The sequence below is a fragment of the Anas acuta genome, chromosome 13, assembly GCF_963932015.1.
Source record: "Anas acuta chromosome 13, bAnaAcu1.1, whole genome shotgun sequence".
Lineage (NCBI taxonomy): Eukaryota > Metazoa > Chordata > Aves > Anseriformes > Anatidae > Anas > Anas acuta.
In genome coordinates, this window is record NC_088991.1 from 12,414,931 (window position 1) to 12,433,243 (window position 18,313).

General features: G+C 40.3%; 1 protein-coding gene across 27 annotated transcripts in view; it reads left to right on the forward strand.

Annotated features, from left to right (window-relative positions):
* Positions 1-17,887, forward strand: part of HTR2C (5-hydroxytryptamine receptor 2C) — a 286,890-nt gene extending 269,003 nt beyond the window's left edge. For 26 of the 27 annotated variants that reach the window (XM_068696854.1, XM_068696853.1, XM_068696852.1 and 23 more), the window contains 2 exons: positions 1,768-1,968; positions 14,001-17,887. In XM_068696854.1, coding sequence (XP_068552955.1) covers positions 1,768-1,968; positions 14,001-14,833 — 1,034 coding nt within the window. In that variant the 3' untranslated portion in view covers positions 14,834-17,887. The remainder of the gene's footprint in view (positions 1-1,767; positions 1,969-14,000) is intronic. The other variant, XM_068696876.1, reaches the window with a different exon arrangement.
* The last annotated feature ends 426 nt before the right edge of the window (positions 17,888-18,313 follow it).

Consider the following 18,313-nt stretch of genomic DNA (forward strand, 5'->3'; position numbering starts at 1 on the left):
GAAATTAAAAGATGATTGGGAAAAAAAAATAAAATAAAGCAGAACAGCAAACAGATACGTGCTTAACTGAAGCTCTCAACTCAATTGCAGGTTAATGGCAACAATATCCTAAAATACTGCAAAGGAGAACAGGAAGCTTGGAATTTGATCATTGTTTCATAAAGGGGTTAAGTTATAATTTAAGCAAGTTTGATTGTTCTGTACAGCAGAGGTGTTTTTTAAAGTAAAGATCTCCAGCCACAATGCACTTTACTTAGCTCCCTTTGGTAGGGATCTTTTAAATACTTGCAGATTTGGATTTTAGTCCATTATCAGTCCCTCTACTAGCGGTAGTGCAGACTTGCTGAAATAACAGGTGTATCTCCCCAGAGCTAAAGTCTTGTATGGGTTTCTGTGAGTTAATTAGCGCTTCTTATGTGTGTTTCCAGTGACAAAATGAGCTAATGTGTCTGGCCTGTTCTGCCCAGCATCTTGTGAACCATTCTTGGACTTCACTGGGACAATTCTTAATAATTTCCTCTGGGTCAGTTGATCTTGGGTTTTTACATGTAAGGTAAAGTGAATCTCTCTTTGTCTGGGTCATTTGTTGCAAAACATGCTTTCTGTGACTAATGTTTCTGTCTTTCTCTTTGCGATTGGTAAGATGGAGCTGCATCATTTTTACTATAACAAAAAGTGATGTTGCTGATCCTTGGGGTAGACTTCAAGACTGCTTTAGATATCCATGTTCTAAATGAAGACACAAGAATACCTCATTATGCAACCAGTATGAAGTCTGTCATCTTTCCAGCTGCTGCATATGCTATTGGTTTGTTTTGATAAGTGTGCTAGAAGCCCAGTGCTAGGCAGGACACATCATTGATCTCATGCAACCCATTCTGGACACTAGTACGTGGGAATATCGTTCAAAAAGCAGTTTTCTCTGAGTTTTAATTTAAATACTGATGCCCACAGAAGATCTTCCTGGGTCATTTTTATTCTCAAGATGTATTTCAGCACTGAGTAAACTGACTAATAAATGCAGACACCCAGACCAGCTGCCTGCCAGATGCTGACAGATGTGGCTATCTAGTCCATTCACTTTGCTGGGATGCTTATTTCTGTAAATAGTACTGCTCAGTTCTGTCTACCTTCAAAGCAATTTTTAAACTTCAGCCGATCAATAGAGAGGATTGCGAGGAGGCAAGTATTACTCTGTTATTAAGACGTGTCATCTAGGTAGAATGTTTAAGGTGAAATAGTGTAAATTAGCGAGTTGGTGGACAGTCTGTAGAAAAAAATTCCTGATACCTTTCTTCTCAGAAGACAGAAATTATGAAGAAGAATAGATCTGAGTAAAATTAATACCACACAGCACTATGTAATCCATTGAAAACCTATGATTGACCTATTATAATTGAAAGGAATATTTGATTTTGTAAAAATTTGTGGGAAAGTTCAAGAAGAGGACTGTGGCAAGAACAGTGACCTGGAGGCATTGCCAAATTAATGTTCCTTCATGGTTAGCTACTGGTAGGTTGAGTCATAGAAAACAGATGTTTGAGAACTCACTACATGTTTACGGAGTGTCCAGAACCAGGGGCTGTCCCGGAAGAGGCCCCAAGAGAGATTTCCTTGTCCACTACTCATGCATGTGCTCCTTACTGCTATTAGTATTCTTACTGGTAGAGTTAAAATATCCAAGAGTTTCTCAGAAATGATGGCCTAGCTTCCCAAATTATTTCCTTTTCTTTTTTTCCTTTCATTTCTTTTCTCTCTATGTTTCAGATTATGCTTGGCCTTTGCCTAAACAGTTGTGCCCTATATGGATTTCCCTAGATGTGCTCTTTTCAACTGCATCTATTATGCATCTCTGTGCCATCTCTCTTGATCGGTATGTAGCAATACGCAATCCCATTGAGCACAGCCGCTTCAATTCCCGCACCAAGGCTATTATGAAAATTGCTGCAGTTTGGACCATATCCATAGGTAAGAAATGCGGCTTATGATCTTAACCGTGTCTTAATGAATAACAGTGTTACTCCAATTTTCATTTAGGATTTTTAAGAGGATACTCAAATTAATTTACCTGGCCTGCATGACTGAGTATAACAAATGATTATTGGGAAATAGAAATCTTTCATTGTGATTGGTCACTGACAAAAATAAGTAGTCATTTTTCAGAATATCACCACTTCCAATGCCGAAGCACTGCTGCTGTATACATATCAATATGCCAATAATGATGGTAACACAGACAAATGGAATGATAAAACTGCTGTGTAAACAAAGCAGAAAATAGCATTAGCAAAGAATTTGAACATAAAATCCAGCCAATACAAATGAGATCTACACTGCAGTCACTGCAGTTAAACTTGCTCAAATTCTGGTGGCAGTTTAAGTAAAGCAGCGTAGAATTCAAGGCAGGCTAACAGCTAGGTATTTACTGCCTCTTGTGTGGGTTTTATAGCCTTTATTATACTCTGCCACAGCTGGATTATTTCTAGTACTGAGCTAGAGAGTTTGAAGTCATAGTAAATGAGGAGTAGACATAAAACAAGACATTTTGTATTACTTTGATAAAAAAATGATAAGTAAAGCAGCAGTTAAATAGGTAAGAAAAGGAAAAAATGATAGCAAGATAACAGTGTAACATCAGGAATTATGTGAAGAAAAACATTCGGGACAGAATTATTTCAATGTGGTCTATTAAAGAGATACTTTGTACAAGGTCAGAAGGATTGTATGACCTCTCCCCTATGCTGTATTACCTTTATTTGCTTGAATAAAAAGTAGTCTTACAAAGACTACTTTTAAAATTTAACTTCTACATTTTCTTTCATAAAGCAGTTGTCACTTCCAGCACAGTATTGTAAGGAAAATAATATCTCATGTACTTTAACTTCTATTGGTTTTTGCTTTACAAATGTAATATGATCCTTGATGTCTGGGTGCTGCAGGGGCAACTTCTGAAGTTTGTCTAGAAAAACGTTATGAAAACAAGAAAAAAAATAAAAAGAGGTAGCTCTATAGCTACCTCTTCCTGGAGTTACTGGGTGGGGAGTGGCTCAGCATGATGGAAATCAGAACTATGGATTCTACCACCCTCCAAGGGCAAAAGTACCTGAACCAGGATAGGTAAGGTGACTTGGTTCTGCTTCAGAGTTCAAACACTTCGTGCCTGCCTAGCTCTCTTGTATGATGTTTAGCTGTCTTCATTTATAATAGGGTGCAAAAGAGGTGAAATAATGAACTTTAAAAGAAAGAGTTAAGAATGGAGATGTAAGGACGCTTTTCTTTTCCAAACATATGGTTTCTTAGCCATCAGTGAGGCAATAGGTGCTGTATTTATTCCCCAGCATCTAAAAGCCTTTAGGAAGTGTAAGCAGCCACTCAGTGGGATGTCTGCAGCTTCCCAGGAGGTGAAAGGAGGTGCATCACAGCCCATGCCTGGGTGTTCTTCTACGCTGGGATAACAGCTGAGAAGGTGTACAGTGCTGGCTGGGTTTTGGGGATGTTTTCTTCATTCCTTATGATGCAGAAACAGTTGGTCCAGGGAAGTATTTTCTTGCATACCTTTTTTTGAAGATACAGGCAGAATCAATAAACCCCTGCCAGACTGACCAGGGTATGGAGAAGCAGGACACTGAAATGCTGTTGGATTTCCACCCTCCCCAATGCATGTATAGTTTTTATCCATTTACTTGGGCCTTCTCCATTAGGTTGCACTAAATGGGGAAAGAAAAGTGCTCTTGGTATGTCTCTAGCTTATTTTAGCATAACTATTTTTACTTCATAAATGAATGCAGAAATGCGACACAGGAATAAACTGAACATGAAATGAAAGAAAAGAACCCACAATACCCACAAAAACCCAAAGGTTATTGTTATCTTCTAGCTCTTACCTGCTTGTCACTTGGAAAGTTCTGATGAAAATTTTCAAGAGGATTAAATAGGTTAAACAAATTCACCCCCCTTCAGTATCAAGTATCACAAAAGAGTCTGTGCATTTCTGTACACAACTGAGTATCAAATTCAAAGCAGAACTTTAGTTCAGGCTGGTCAGTTTGTATTTCTTAAATCCTGCTTCAGTTGGACTGAAGAAACTTTTAAATGTATCCCAAGTAAAGAATTCTGAATTCTGTTCCTGAATCAGAATTTAAAATCAGAAGGAAAAAGCATGTCATTTATCTTAATATAGTAGCTTTTGCATTCTGTTTTCCTGAAATGTTAATGCTGACAGCAAAATATATTATAGAAGTTCTTTGATCATTGAGCTATGAATTTGGCAGGTTGCACAAGCCTAAACTCATGACTGGGTTTTTAAGCAGAGGAACATTAACAGAGTCCTCCTGTTTGTTGGCAATTGCTTTTCAAATGAATCTTTTCCAATATCGTCTTTGTTCTATATTAAAGTGCATCACAGTCAGTTGTCCTGTGTCTTAGCAAATGAACCCCAAGCAACATTTTGTGTCCAGATAGAGAAAAAGTGGGTGCTATGAAGTGCTGGGAAGAGCATCTTGTGAAAATGAGTTTCATGACAGCACTATGCACAGGCTGGAAATAGAAATGTGGGCAACTGAAATATCTGCACAATAGAAAATGAAAATAAATTATCGCTGTGAGCTTGCTGGTAGAATCATGATATTTCATGTCTTCAGACTTTGCACTGTTGCAAGTGAAAGGTTTTCACTAGTGATGCGTAGACTTAGCCTGTCTTGCCAGACTCCCTGTATCTTACTCTGAGTGAAGTCACTTTGGGCCATTTTTCACATTAAAGAGAGATAGAGATCTCCACGTAGCTCTTAGCAGGACAACAAGGAGGTGGTCAAACTCTAAACACACACCTTACAATGCAAGATAAAATGTTAACTGGGCAATATTGATATAAAAGAAATTTCAATTTTGAAATATAAATGAATGAACTTCAGTGGTGTGGAAGGGTGCACACAAGTTGCTTCTGATATAAAAATAAGTAAAATATAATTCTGAAGCTTCCTGTGGCCCAGCTGTGTGCCTGATACCACAAGACAGATTTTCTTCTGCTTCCCAGAAACTTCAAGGTTTGGTCACTTACTAGTGGGCACCCAAATTACACGGGCTGTAGACTTCCCAGCTCAAGTTTGCTTCCTTAGTAACAGCCTAAACTCAATAAATGAGGCCATCCTTTAAATTCAATGCCAGCCACAGTTCTTACATTTATTTCTCCTGAACCAGCTGTTGTTAGTGGAAATGTGGCCTGGGAATTTTATGTTAAGCTTTATAGCCAGCAGTGTAACTGTGTAGACAGCAGAATTTGTGTGACAGTAAGCATTGTTTACTGTAACAAATGGCTGCAGGATGTCTGTCCCTGGACATTGCAGCGTACCTGGCTGACAGCACCTGAGCACAAAAAACAGATCAGCTCCAAATTTTGTTCTTTGCATCGCTGCCATAAGCAGACTTTTCACAATTGCTTTTCTTATCAGAGAGAATAGACAGTTTCTTAGGTGACTGAGAAACTCTGGGGCACTCACACCGCATTGACCTGTCACTGAATACTTTTTCTTCACTTTTTGTTTCTTACCAAACAAGTCTCTATTTTGTTTGTTTGTTTGAAAACAAAATAAGTAGCAAAAATGAAATGTGCTGCTGAATTGCAAATATACCACAGTATGTTTTGTGTTAGAACTGGACTGTTTTCTTTTCATTCTTTCTCTGACTTGCTAATGATATCGCAGTTTCAGTTTCAGGTAGACATACTAGGCTTGTGCATATAGTAAATCATTAAACTTGAATGAGGATGTAAAATACTTTTAAAAATTTTTATACTGCATCATTGTTTTATTGAGGAGATTTATTTGTAGAAGTATGAAAGATCTGTGCTTGCAATGATCAGTAAAAGCTCATCTTAGATTGATGAGCTTTTGATGATATTGACGATTGATGATATGTCTAACAGGTTCCTGCTCTGCCCTAAGTGTTCCTCTCTTACACAGGCTGAGCAAGTCCCTTTATGCAAGCTGTCCTAATAATGTCCTTAAAGGCCCTCCAGCTCTCAGCTAAACCTCCCATTATCTCACTGATATTCAGTTTGAGGAACATGCTTAGCATGGCATCACCAGTATTATTTCACTAGAGTTTTTTATCATGATTACAAGAGGGGCATTAATTTCTCTAGCATATCAGCAAGAGTTATCTTGCTCGGGTGATGAAGACCATAGCAGTTGATAAGCTGAGTTTGTAGCAAGGGAACTACTTAAGGATTTCTGTCATGGGTGCCTGGATTAGTTTGATTTTGTCATCAAATATCAGTGAAATGTTTTGCATGGGATGGCAGCAGATGTTGATTGTTTGTAAGTGATTTGTGCAGAAAATGGATTGACCATTCTACTATATCCATTCCTGGGGGTAAGAGAAATACTGATGTCTCCTATTTGAGGCTACTGCTACTAAACATGAGTTCAGGCATCGTCGTGTGATTGTAGTGGGAAGTTCAGCCCTGGCAGCATTTACACCGTGAGGAGGAGCTCTTTGTTCATATGCACCACTGAAAAGAAGTGGTTGAGCAAAGCAAGAGAAGTCATTTAGCAAAAGAGAGGGGCAGGCAGGAAAATAATTTATTTATTCAATCTTTTATTGGTGTTTGCTAGTTTTCCTTCTGGACTTGGGTTGTTCAGTGCTCTTGTAAGGTTTAAGTAAAGGTCAGCAGCTTGCTCAGACACAGGCAGTAATTACATTCCTCTGTTTGCAGTTGTGTTCATTGCATGCAGAGAGATTCTTCAAAGTTCAACCCCCTTTTATCTTTGACTTTAAACCAACACAGGTTTGGCACTGTTGTTCTGTTGGAACAGTTAGATAAAACTAGATTTAATCCATCCCTGAAGGTGCATTGTTACTGCATTAGCACATGAAATGTACTGCAATTAGTTTGCTGACATATGAGGAATATGGAATTTTATGTTTTAGAACACTTCAAAAACTGACATCCTTCGATTTGCCATTGAAAAGCTTGCTTCCTGAAACCTGTGCCTTTTCTTTCATAATGCAAGTAAGGAGGCTGGTGTCTGTTGGGGTTTGCTTGTTGATGCCTGTTAGTAATTATTAGAGAAATGCACAGGCCTTTTGCAAGATACTTCTGTTAAGAAACCAAACAGATTTGTTTTAGTTTTCTTTTCCCTTTTCTGAGAGGTTTCGGTGTGTCAGTTCTTCAGTGCTAATGAATAGTTACAGTAGCTGCTGATACTCAGGTGAATGTCTCTTAAAGTGGTAACCCAAGTTTATTTTATCTGATAATAAATATGAGGTTAAAGAAATGAACTTATACATGCAGTGTTTAGCATGGACAGCAGTGTTCTTGCCGTTGCAGCATAGAGAGCTTTTATGCCAGCCGTAGTCTTGTTTGGCTCACAGGTCTCTCTCTGTGTTTTGTTTTTGAATTGTGTGTAAATGCCAAGAGAGTGGCAGGAAGGTCCCAAGCCCACCTGCTTTAGTAGAGCCCTTGCTGTTGATCACAGCAAACTTTGGATCCAGTGCTGACACCAGAAGTTGTCCCTGACATCTGTCGCATTAAAGGGGTGTAGCTGATTAACCGTTACGGGCCCGTTTGGATTCAGAGTACTGAACCAGTCGGACATTCACCAAAACTGGGGGTCCGTTCGGACATTCACCAAAAACGTAATAACCACCTGGGGGTCCGTTCAGACATTCACCAACAATGCATTAACCGTCTGGGGGTCTGGTTAGATTCAGAACACTGAACTATCACGGATAACCACCCTCACCCTAGTTGCATTAATGAGAGCTATCACAATGCAATCAAGTATGGTTTATTACAGCAACAGATAATCAGGTTCTTTTGGATTGCCGGTGATAGTGACTATCTGCAAAAGCAAGCTAGTATGCATGAAATACACAGTGTGTATTTCTAGGTGTGTGTTCTAGGTGTGGGTTCTAGGTGTGGGTTCTAGGTGCGGCTTCTAGGTGCGGCTTCTAGGTGCGGCTTCTAGGTGCGGCTTCTAGGTGCGGCTTCTAGGTGCGGCTTCTAGGTGCGGCTTCTAGGTGCGGCTTCTAGGTGCGGCTTCTAGGTGTGGGTTCTAGGTGTGGGTTCTAGGTGTGGGTTCTAGGTGCGGGTTCTAGGTGTGGGTTCTAGGTGCGGGTTCTAGGTAGGTGTTACAGGTGTTACAGGTGTTACAGGTGTTACAGGTGTTACAGGTGTTACAGGTGCGCAGCTTAGAAATAAACGCGTTAAAAGGATCAAAGACTCTATAGAGATTTATAAGCAAATATTCACATCTCACCCAAAGGCGTCCCAATGGGGGGGGAAGAGAGGCTCAGCCCGTCGACTGATCCCAGGAGTCAGGAGGTCCTAAGGATGTTGTATGTCCTTGGGATGGTATCTCCCCTGACGATGGTATCTTCCCTAACATCCCCTCTCTCTTGGGCCAATTTATATTATTTTCTATCTTTTAGGTGGAGCTTGAGTGGCTCTAGTCAAGCATATCTTAGTTATGATTGGTGTAAAGTTTTCCCGTTTCCGTTTAAAGTAATAGGCTCCGAGAAATTCAGGGCGCATGCTCAGTGAGGGGCGGTCGCACCTTGGAGGCGGGTAGCTTTTGGGATGGAGGTGTGTTTTGGTATTATAATGATATTATAATGAGCAAAAAGTACACTAGGGTACAGCATTTGTCAAAACATGACAGGTCTTTGGCTTAGGGTGGCAAAAAGTGCAGCTTTGTGCACAAGAACAATCGAGGCCCCACCTGATTACAGAGCCTAGCCGTGGTGTCTCCACTCCACTCTACGCTCCGTGGTGTTCCTTAGAGCTAGCACACCAAGTTTCCCCAGCGCGATAGCATCTAAGGTTGGGAGCCTAGGGAATGCTCAGATAATGCAGTTATGCCCTACCCTGAAAGCCTCTTCAATGCTGTACCTTTTCCTTAAAAGTGTGAATGTTAGTTTTATTTTCCTAGTTACTTCAGGCATTTACACCACAGCATCCCCAGGCCCATCAACCAGCAGTAAAAAGTGACTACGCTTGCGTTCAACCCTGAGAATCGCACACATGGAAAGAGAAAGTAAACCCATATGCAGGCTCCTGTTTTCTTTACTGAAGTTGTTGTCCCTGAATGAAATCAAATCTCTTCTTATGCAAGAATGTTGTGAGGAAGAAAGAATGGAAATTATTTCCTTCTTATTGGAAACCATCAAAGACTCTATATTTCCAGTAATCTTTATCAGTCTCGTAAGCTTTCACAGAAGAAAACAAGATACTAAACACAAAAACATTATTGTTTTTCATTTAATTCTACATTTTGTGACCGTCAATTGTACATTTGGACTTTTTACCCAGCTTTTCTTCTGGAGCAAGCTAGTAAATGTTTTACAAAGCCATATTTGTAGTCATTTGGGTTTTGTTTTATTAATTGGGAATCTGTGAAGAGCATCTGTTACTCTGTGTCCACAGCATCATCTCAGCCCCATTTGTTGAACTGATCTGCTGGCTTGAGAACAGCTTTAAAGATGACAGGAAGCAGAGATGGGAGAACAACTGTAATTGGATTTGTAATCCAGAGGATGTCCCTCCGTCTTGCTTCCTGCATGCTTTATCAGACAGGGAGGGGAGAAGATAAAAATGACCTTAATATCCTTTGTAAACTGCTGTGATGAAAAGGGATGTCTGACCCAAGCTACTGCCTGGCAGGAAGTGCTTCCAGCGTTCAGCTGAGCAGGGACTTGGTCTATGGCTTGCTGGCTCATGGTGGCTGGTTTTGTCTTCTCACCAAAGCAATCCCAGTTGCCCTAGATACTGCTTAAACATCGAGCAAGAGGACCAAGTTTGCTGTGAAGAGCAAAGCATGATTTTCAATAAACTTTCAAAGTTTGAGCAGTGTGCCAGCTCAGCTGCAAGGCAGAAGTTCAAGAAATGTTCTGCACTGGGCCTCAGAGCTGAACAGCAGTAATGCTGCCTGGTGGTAGGCTTCTTCTTTCTTAAATTGTGAACATTTATAACCCTAGTGTTAGCACTGTGGGGCATTTGAGTCAAGTGGAGTCAAATGCCTTCTTCATGCTTGCTCAAACAGCATAATTCAGATAAGGCCAGCATTTCTGTTTGCCCTTGCTCAGATACCACAGGCATGCCTACTGGTATGTACTGCATGTAGTGACCTATTAAAATCAGGGTCAGTGTGTGAGCAGTGTCTGAAAGCAGGTATTTGTGCTTTTGAGATTGTGGCAGCTGCAGTTTTGCAATAATCCCTCTGAAGGAAGCCTGTCTGGGGTGTCTGAGACTCATAGCACTTCAGTTCTCAGTGCTGGGGGTTGAAGAGTTGCTCCTGATTGCCCAAGTGGACTTAGTTCCCTTCAGGGCTGGATTGTGAGGTGGATCAGTGATAAGTTTCATATTAAAGAATTTGTTTATTTTATGAAGCTATGACTAAAATGTATAGCTGCTAAAATGTATAGCTACAAAGGAGAAGTGTGAGGCAGAAGAAAGCATTTGAGATGAGGCAAATGCTGGCTGTTCAGCAGTTCTGTAAGAAGGCAGCTGAATGAGTATGTGTTGGCAGGCTCCTTTGAGGGCATCTTTCCTCCTCCTTCTGTTTAACAATGGGATTTTCCTGGATTAGAGGAAGGAGCAAACAGAGACCTGGAGCTCTCTCTTCTGTGCTTTCTTGGTTTGAAATCCCACTTTGTTATGAAAAACGTGAGGGACGTTTTTCCATTACAGCAGTTACCTCTTTGTTCCATATGATCAGTGCTGAGGTATTTCTTCCTCATGTAGAATTTTAGACTGTTATCAGCACTCTTGACGTCTACATTCATATTCCAGAACTGGGTTATTTTTCATGAATGTAATTTATGTGCGTGACCTGAGGATATCCTGAAACCTCATCTCATTTCCTTCGGCTAAAGTAATAACACTTAAAATTCAGTGAAGACTACTTCGTGAATGAACCTCTATTCCTTTCTATGTTTTGTTTCAAAGGCTATTTCTTTTACAAGACTCTAAAACATAAAAAAAAAAAAAAAAAAAAAAAAAAAAAAACTCTCCATGTAAGTAAAATCTCAGTGTAATGCCATTGATCTAATTCAGATTTCTTCTTTGTGCAAAAAACTGTTTTCTTTACCTCCCACTTTCCACCTTCTGAGTGTCTGGAATTTGATGGAGTCAAGGCATTAGAAAAATGTCTTTAACAATAAAAAGTCAATGGCTTGCTTGGATAGAGGTTATTGCAATGACAGAGGCTTGGCACAGGAAGGTTAAAAAATATAAACATATCAGAGAGGAAGCAAGTACCTTGCCAAGGGTAAGCTGATAAACATTAGAGGAAAGAAGACTGGATCCTGGAACTATCACTTGGACTAAGGAAACACAAGCTATTATCACAGAAGGTGTTTAAGTTCATTAATTTTCAGAAGAAATTCCTTCACTAACTTACTGGCAAGTGGTAATTTATAGTAATGTCTGATTGCAGATGTATTCTTCAGAATCCTGGAAAACACTTGGCCCACTGGAAAAAATACCCTAGCTAATAGTTTTAGCATGTTACATTCTCCCTTTAGAAATGCAGAATTCCAAAGGACTAGGACCTGTGTTATTCACAGCTATCCAAAAAAGGAATCCAGGCAAAATAATGGCCTCAAAATTGGTTATTGCTGGGAAGAAGGACTTAGGGAACAGCATGGTCAGCCCCACAGATATGTGTGCAGAGGGAGTGCTCACAGCCAGCCAGGAAGCTGTGGAGGGAAGGAGCAGGAGACAGATATATTCTACTGCTCTCTGATTGCTGGGTCGTGCAGTTTTCTTCCTTGCCTTGAAAGGACAAAAGAATTGTAAAAAAAAAAAAAAAAAAAAAAAAAAAAAAATTAAAAAAAAATGGAGAAGATAATTAAAAGCATAAAATGAATTTGGCATGAGGATAGAATAAGTAGAAAAGCATTCTTCACTTCTAAAAGAGATGTTAGAAGGTAGAGAAGATAAAGGTCTATAAAATCACTGAGAAGGTGGAAAAGGTGACCAGAGAGTGATTTTTCACTGTTTCTCACAGAAGAGAAGCTGTTGGAGTCAAAGGAAATTATCAGGCAGCAAAAATATAGTTTGTTTACATGACAAACAGATAAGTTGTGAAACTGATTGCCACTGAACATCATGGAGATCAAATGGGATCAGGAATTTAGACAAGACAGATCTCTCAAAGCTTATTTTAAAAAAGAAGGATTGGGTACACTTCTGGCTGTGGAATTTTCTAAGGTATAATGTCAACATCTGCTCCATTTTGTATCATGGCCCCAAACATCTGGAAATTGATTTAAAAAAAAAATGGCAAGGCTAGGTGAACCCACAATGATCTAGCTAGATCTGGCCCACCATGTCTTTTCTGCATTCTGATATACACATTGGTTATAATATTCCAAAATATGTTGTTATTGCTTTTGTTGGTTTTGGCTGCATGTAGACAGATTTCTTTGGAAGGCTTCAGGTCTGTCCTGTCATGGGACTGAGCTCCCAAGGGACAAACTTTGGATCTCATTATGCATAACAAACACGCAAAGAAGAACCAGTGCTCTGGCATGAGTCCTCAATTCCCTCCCCACAGTAAATTCCTGGTGGCTTTCACAAGGTAAAATAGATCAGATATACAGATATATATTCCTCAGAGGAAATCAGTGTTAGAGGACATTGAGTAAATGCCTGTGAGTTAGAGCTATTCAGAATGCTTTAATTTGTTCATTTCTTTACTCCCAGCGAAAGACAGGCCAGCAGCTAGCTATGGATGAGGACTCCTATGTGCAGTCCTGGGCAGCCATGCTCCAGGCTGAACATACTGTCTGCTCTGCCCATGTGTCAGATAGCCAAACAGTGTGGACACACAGCTGCCTGCAGAGATCCTCCAGGCAGAACTCCTGCTTCTGCTCCAGAAATGCCTGATGACCTGAAATCCAGAACAAACAAGCTGGGCCAGGGGATGCTGAAGAGAGAAAAAGGATTCAAAGTGTTCTTAATCTTGTTTGTCTTCCATTTAGTTCATGACAATAAAAAGTGGCTCTACTGTGCCACCAGGATACAAGAGAAACTACCTTGGTCAGTGTGGTGATTCTGAAAGTTTACTAATCTGCTCTGTGCCTTGGAGTAGGTGGGAGCTGTGCTCAGTTGTTGTTATAATTGAGTCATTTAAAGTTTTCTTCCCTTCAGCCAGAGAGTTTGTGCTGGGATTCTGATTTTGGACTGTCATGTCAATCTGATTACCATTTTGATTACACCTTTTCTACTCTCATGATGTCTGTTGTTCCAGTTCATAGCCTTGTATTCAATCAAGATACAGGGATGGGAAATCAGGCAGATGTGTTCTGCAGCCTTTTCATTTGACTACATAATGGTCTCTAAGAATTCAAGTAAGACTGTCTCTGCAGCACTTATCAGTTTGACGCTGTTTGTGGATGAAGTGTCTGGGCAGGCAGAGCTTACAGAGATCACCCTGCTTGCACCAACATAGCTGATAAGGACCCAGAAAACCAGGAGATTTACTTCCAAGTGTCCGTTAAGCTATGGCAAAAGTTGCCATTTTTCTATCTGGATTATTTTAATATCTTCTAAAAACTTACTTTTAAATCTTCATTCTTCTCCATTTGTATGATTTTCTTCTTTAACATTTGCTAATATCTACTCTATGCCTGTGATTTCAATCCTACCCCCTCCCCAACAAACTGGCAGCCAGCTGTAACACAGTAATGTAATGACTGCCTTTTCTACAGTTTATGCTAGAAAAAGTTCTTGATAAAGGAGTTGTTATGTTGGATTTGCTGTTAGCTGTGGAGCACAGCAATACTGCAGTAGTTCCCAGTGGAGGCTGCTCACTCTCTGGGCCTGCAGTCCCGGGAGTGTTGTTACACAAGGTTTTAACCTCCACCTGGGAGTAATTTCTTTTTCAAACAACCTTATGCAGTGGGTTGAATGTGTGCAGGACCTGCATCTACTGTGCTGCCTCTTTGGAGCCCTGTCTCTCCAGGTAACCATCTCTTTTTTGCTTTTGTTCCTTCAGGGATATCTATGCCCATTCCAGTCATTGGTTTGCAGGATGACTCCAGGGTATTCATAAATGGGACTTGCGTCCTCAACGATGAGAACTTCGTCCTCATTGGATCCTTCATGGCATTCTTCATCCCTCTCATCATCATGGTTATCACATATTGCCTGACCGTCCAGGTGCTGCAGAGACAGGCAACAGTGTTCATGTGTGGAGAGGTGCCCAAGCAGAGGAGAAGCAGTGTGAACTGCCTCAAAAAAGAAAACAACACAGAGAACATTTCAATGCTTCACAATCATGAGGGGGCATCTCACTTGAACTCTCCTGTGAATAAGGAGGCAGTGCTTTTTCGGAAAGGAACCATGCAGTCCATCAACAATGAACGAAGAGCCTCCAAGGTCCTGGGCATCGTTTTCTTTTTGTTCCTCATCATGTGGTGCCCATTTTTCATCACTAACGTCATGTCTGTCCTTTGCAAGGAAGCCTGCGATAAAGACCTCTTGAGTGAACTCCTCGATGTGTTTGTTTGGGTGGGGTATGTTTGCTCTGGGATTAATCCCCTTGTATACACACTTTTCAATAAAACATACCGCAGGGCTTTTTCCAATTATATCCGCTGCCAATACAAGACCAGTAAAAAATCAGCACTGCGACAGAATCAGTGTCTGAATGTTGCTTCAACAGCTTTATATGGGAAGGATCTGACTTTAACTAGTTATCGAAATGGCAATGAACTCAACAGCATGGAACTAGATGAAGCTGAGGAGGGCCTTGTAATGCAACCAGGGACTTCAGAGCTCTCCATAAACAGCTGTAATGTTGTAAGTGAAAGAGTGAGCTGTGTGTAAAGGTGGCTCACACAGCCTTTTGCTGCAGTATATCTGTAGCCAAAATATACTGTATAAAAATGTACGTGTTGGTCAAAGGACAATGTATATATTGCATTCTGAACAAAGCTTCTTTTTTTTAAGGAAAAAAAAAAAAGTTGTCTTTCCAGTCCAGTACTTAAAATCATATATATTAATATACTGCAGTGAAGTTTAAGGTTCTATATTTACTGTTAATACTAGATCAGAACTATTAGTTACTTTGCATATGTCATGGACAAAATGTTTGAATTCTTCTTCCAGTGCATGAACAAAAATGCTGAATATTTATCTCAGGTGGCATTTGCTGGAGTCCAGAATGGCACGTTTATAGTTATATATCAAATACATGCTATTAGACTTGGTCAGTATAACTTTCTTTTTCAAGTTGACAGTAAATATATACTTTAAATCCTCACCTCTACTTGTGCCGTGTAAAGACTGTACAGAAACCTGGCAGAGAGATATGACAAAAGCATAGCAGCTGTGTATGCAGCTGGCCAGATACGTCCTGTTAAGGGTAGTGGCTCACTGCCATACTGGGGCAATTTTGCACTTCTATGGACCTCTTTTAAATTTTGACTTCCTCTCCAGTCCTGCTGCATCCTTTCCATTCACTAGGAGGCTTCTGCTCCCATAAGAAAGGTGGGGAATGCAGTTCTGATGTGGCTTGGTGGTCCTGACTGGGATCGCTTGTACTCTTGGAAAAGAAGCATGAGAAACAGAGCCAACCCCCGTTATTTGCTTTAACCATTTTACAAATGGAGATCCTCAGATTTATAAAAAGCCCTCCATTGTTCTTATAAATCACCTGTTATGGGATGGGGGAAGTGGTGCTCAGTGTGGATGGCACTGCCTTCAGAGTTTGCTTGGATGATCAGAGTCTGGTTCACCTGGAGAGGAGTGCTCTGTCTTTGTAAGGGCTCATCTTTTCTATCCCCTCATCTCTTTAGTCATTAGCTCATTTTGCATTTGCTTTTATTTTTCAAAACCCAGGGATCTTCAGTGTTGATGATAAAATCTAGTTTAGGGTGTAGGGCAGAAGCTGCTGTGCTTGTGGCACAGGTTGGGGTCAGGCTGTGAGGTTCAGGATACAGCTCCCAGGGGCTGCTCAGGAGAGAAGCATAAATGAAGGATCTCTAGATTTTTCTCCTGTCTCATGAGGTGATGGGCAGAGCTGGAAAGAGTATGTGACTGGAATCATTTGCTGGTGGTGTTGTTCAAAAACTATGACCAGGGACAGGAAGGAAGCAGACATGGAATTATGACCTGGAGCAAGTCTACATGGAAGATTAATCTGGATTAATTTTTCAAATTGATTTATGCCATTTCACTCCCAAAGTAAATTATATTATATCATATTAAAGCCACTTATATCTTAATGAAAACATCCACATCAAGATTTAATGCAGTTTAACTAATCTGCTTTTAATTCACACCGTAAGTAATTTGAATTAATTTTCTTCTGTGTTCCTGTGTAGACAAACCCTCAAAGGCACCATGTCTTCCTGGCACAGTGCCTCTGGGGTGATGCCTCTCATGCAATTTCCCTTATGTAGAGTACTGTCTAATGCCAGATCTAACTCATAATGTTTTTATATCTTCATTAACTAATACACAAATGCTGCAGTCATCCATCTAACACGGATGCATTTAGTACCACTAACAGCCTCTGGCTATGAAAATCCTCAGAAGAGGAAAGCTTACATTAGGCATGGATGAGTTGTATTTTACTAATACAAACTGCTTGTACTCTAAGCTTGCTGTGTTCATCCCACAAAAATTCACTTGTAGGGGAAAGAGAAAAATTTGAAAGTGCATTAGTGCAATGTTGTGCTGTTGTTTTGCTGTGTACAGCAAAAACCTTGCTAAGAGCCCACTACTGCAACACATCTTATGGGTTGCATCTGCTACTGGGCTGCTTCCAGCTTGAAACAGTGGAGCTGCTGATCCTCTCTTCTCTTTCATTCCCTCCTGTGCAAAATCTATAGTACTTCCATGCAGGCAGGCGAGGTATCCTTAGGGAGCATAGCATACTGCTTGCAGAAGGCAGCAGAGATGGACTGCGTACCAGTCTGCTGACAGTTTCAGTGGCTTGAATGCTTGGGAATCTACCTGCCTGTCCAAAAAGGTCTGCTAACCGGCAGGAAAAGGACTAGCCAGAAACACAAACTTGTGCCTTCAGTGACTGCCCTTTGCTCTGTGTCAAATTTGAATATCTCAAGCAGTAGAGAAAAATCAGAAAGATCACATTGCTTTTGTAGTTCTTCCCCCCTCCCCTCCCTTGGGTGAATTCATAGCACATCTTTTACAAACACGTATATGTCTGGGTGTGTATATATATATGTGTGTGTGTACGTATATATACATATATATATATAAAAGCCAACCACAGACTTTGAAAGCATTTAGCAATAAGTTGAATTACAGTAGCTTCTAGCACATGTGAATAGGTCATATGTGAATAGCTCATTTGCCACAGCATCCTTGAACTTGGTGTAAGTTCACACAAATACATTTTCATTGCATAGGAGCCTTCATGTCTTACCCTTGCCAGGTCTGTTGTATGGGCAAAAAGGGAACCTACTATATTTGGATGTAAATAATGAGAACTGAACTGAGAATTTACAGAATTTTTATATATGTTTTTAAGAAATTCAGCACCAGAACTGTAAATATGTCAAGTGTTGCTACTCAGCTGGACCCGTTCTGATGTATGCTACTTCTATAGATAACCAGACAAGGGGACTGCCTTATAGAGCCTGTGTTCTCTCCCGACCAGCGGGTGATAACATTTTTGTGAATGATTAAATACTGTCAATTGCCCAACTTCCTTTGGGTCATTAACATCAGGGTTTTGTGATGCTGCTATTAATTTATTAAAGAAAGTTTGTTGGTTTAATCACTCTTAATTTTTTTTTTTTGATGGTCTATCAGAAAATAAATAAATGAACATGCCCTCTCTTCCTTTCATCTCTCACCAATTACAACATGTCCTGATCTAAAACTATGTCTGACCACAAAATAAAACAACAACAGAAAATCAAGATAAGGAACTCTCATTTCTCCTCCCCCTCTTGAAACATGCCCCATGGTTCCTTTAATCACAGAAAGTAGTGTCATCAGGTATCCCAGCACTTCTAACCCTAAAGCTTGCTAAATATAGTAATGGTGATAAAATATTCACCCTCTTCTCCTAATTCCTTCCAGTAATATGTATTAAAAATAACATTTTTTTGGAATATTTAAATGTGAAGAGTTGGTTTAGTTCTCTGCAATTTAACCAGTCAGCTTGTCATCACAGCAGCTTTGCTTCTCGTAAACTGTTGTCATTAACCACGCTGGTGCCTCAAGAAGCCCTGACCTGGGGCTGCCTGCTGAGATTACCTGCCTGCTGAGATTACCTGCTGCAAGTTTTGTGTGAGTGCTCAAACCTCAGCTCAGGTACGATTTTATCATACA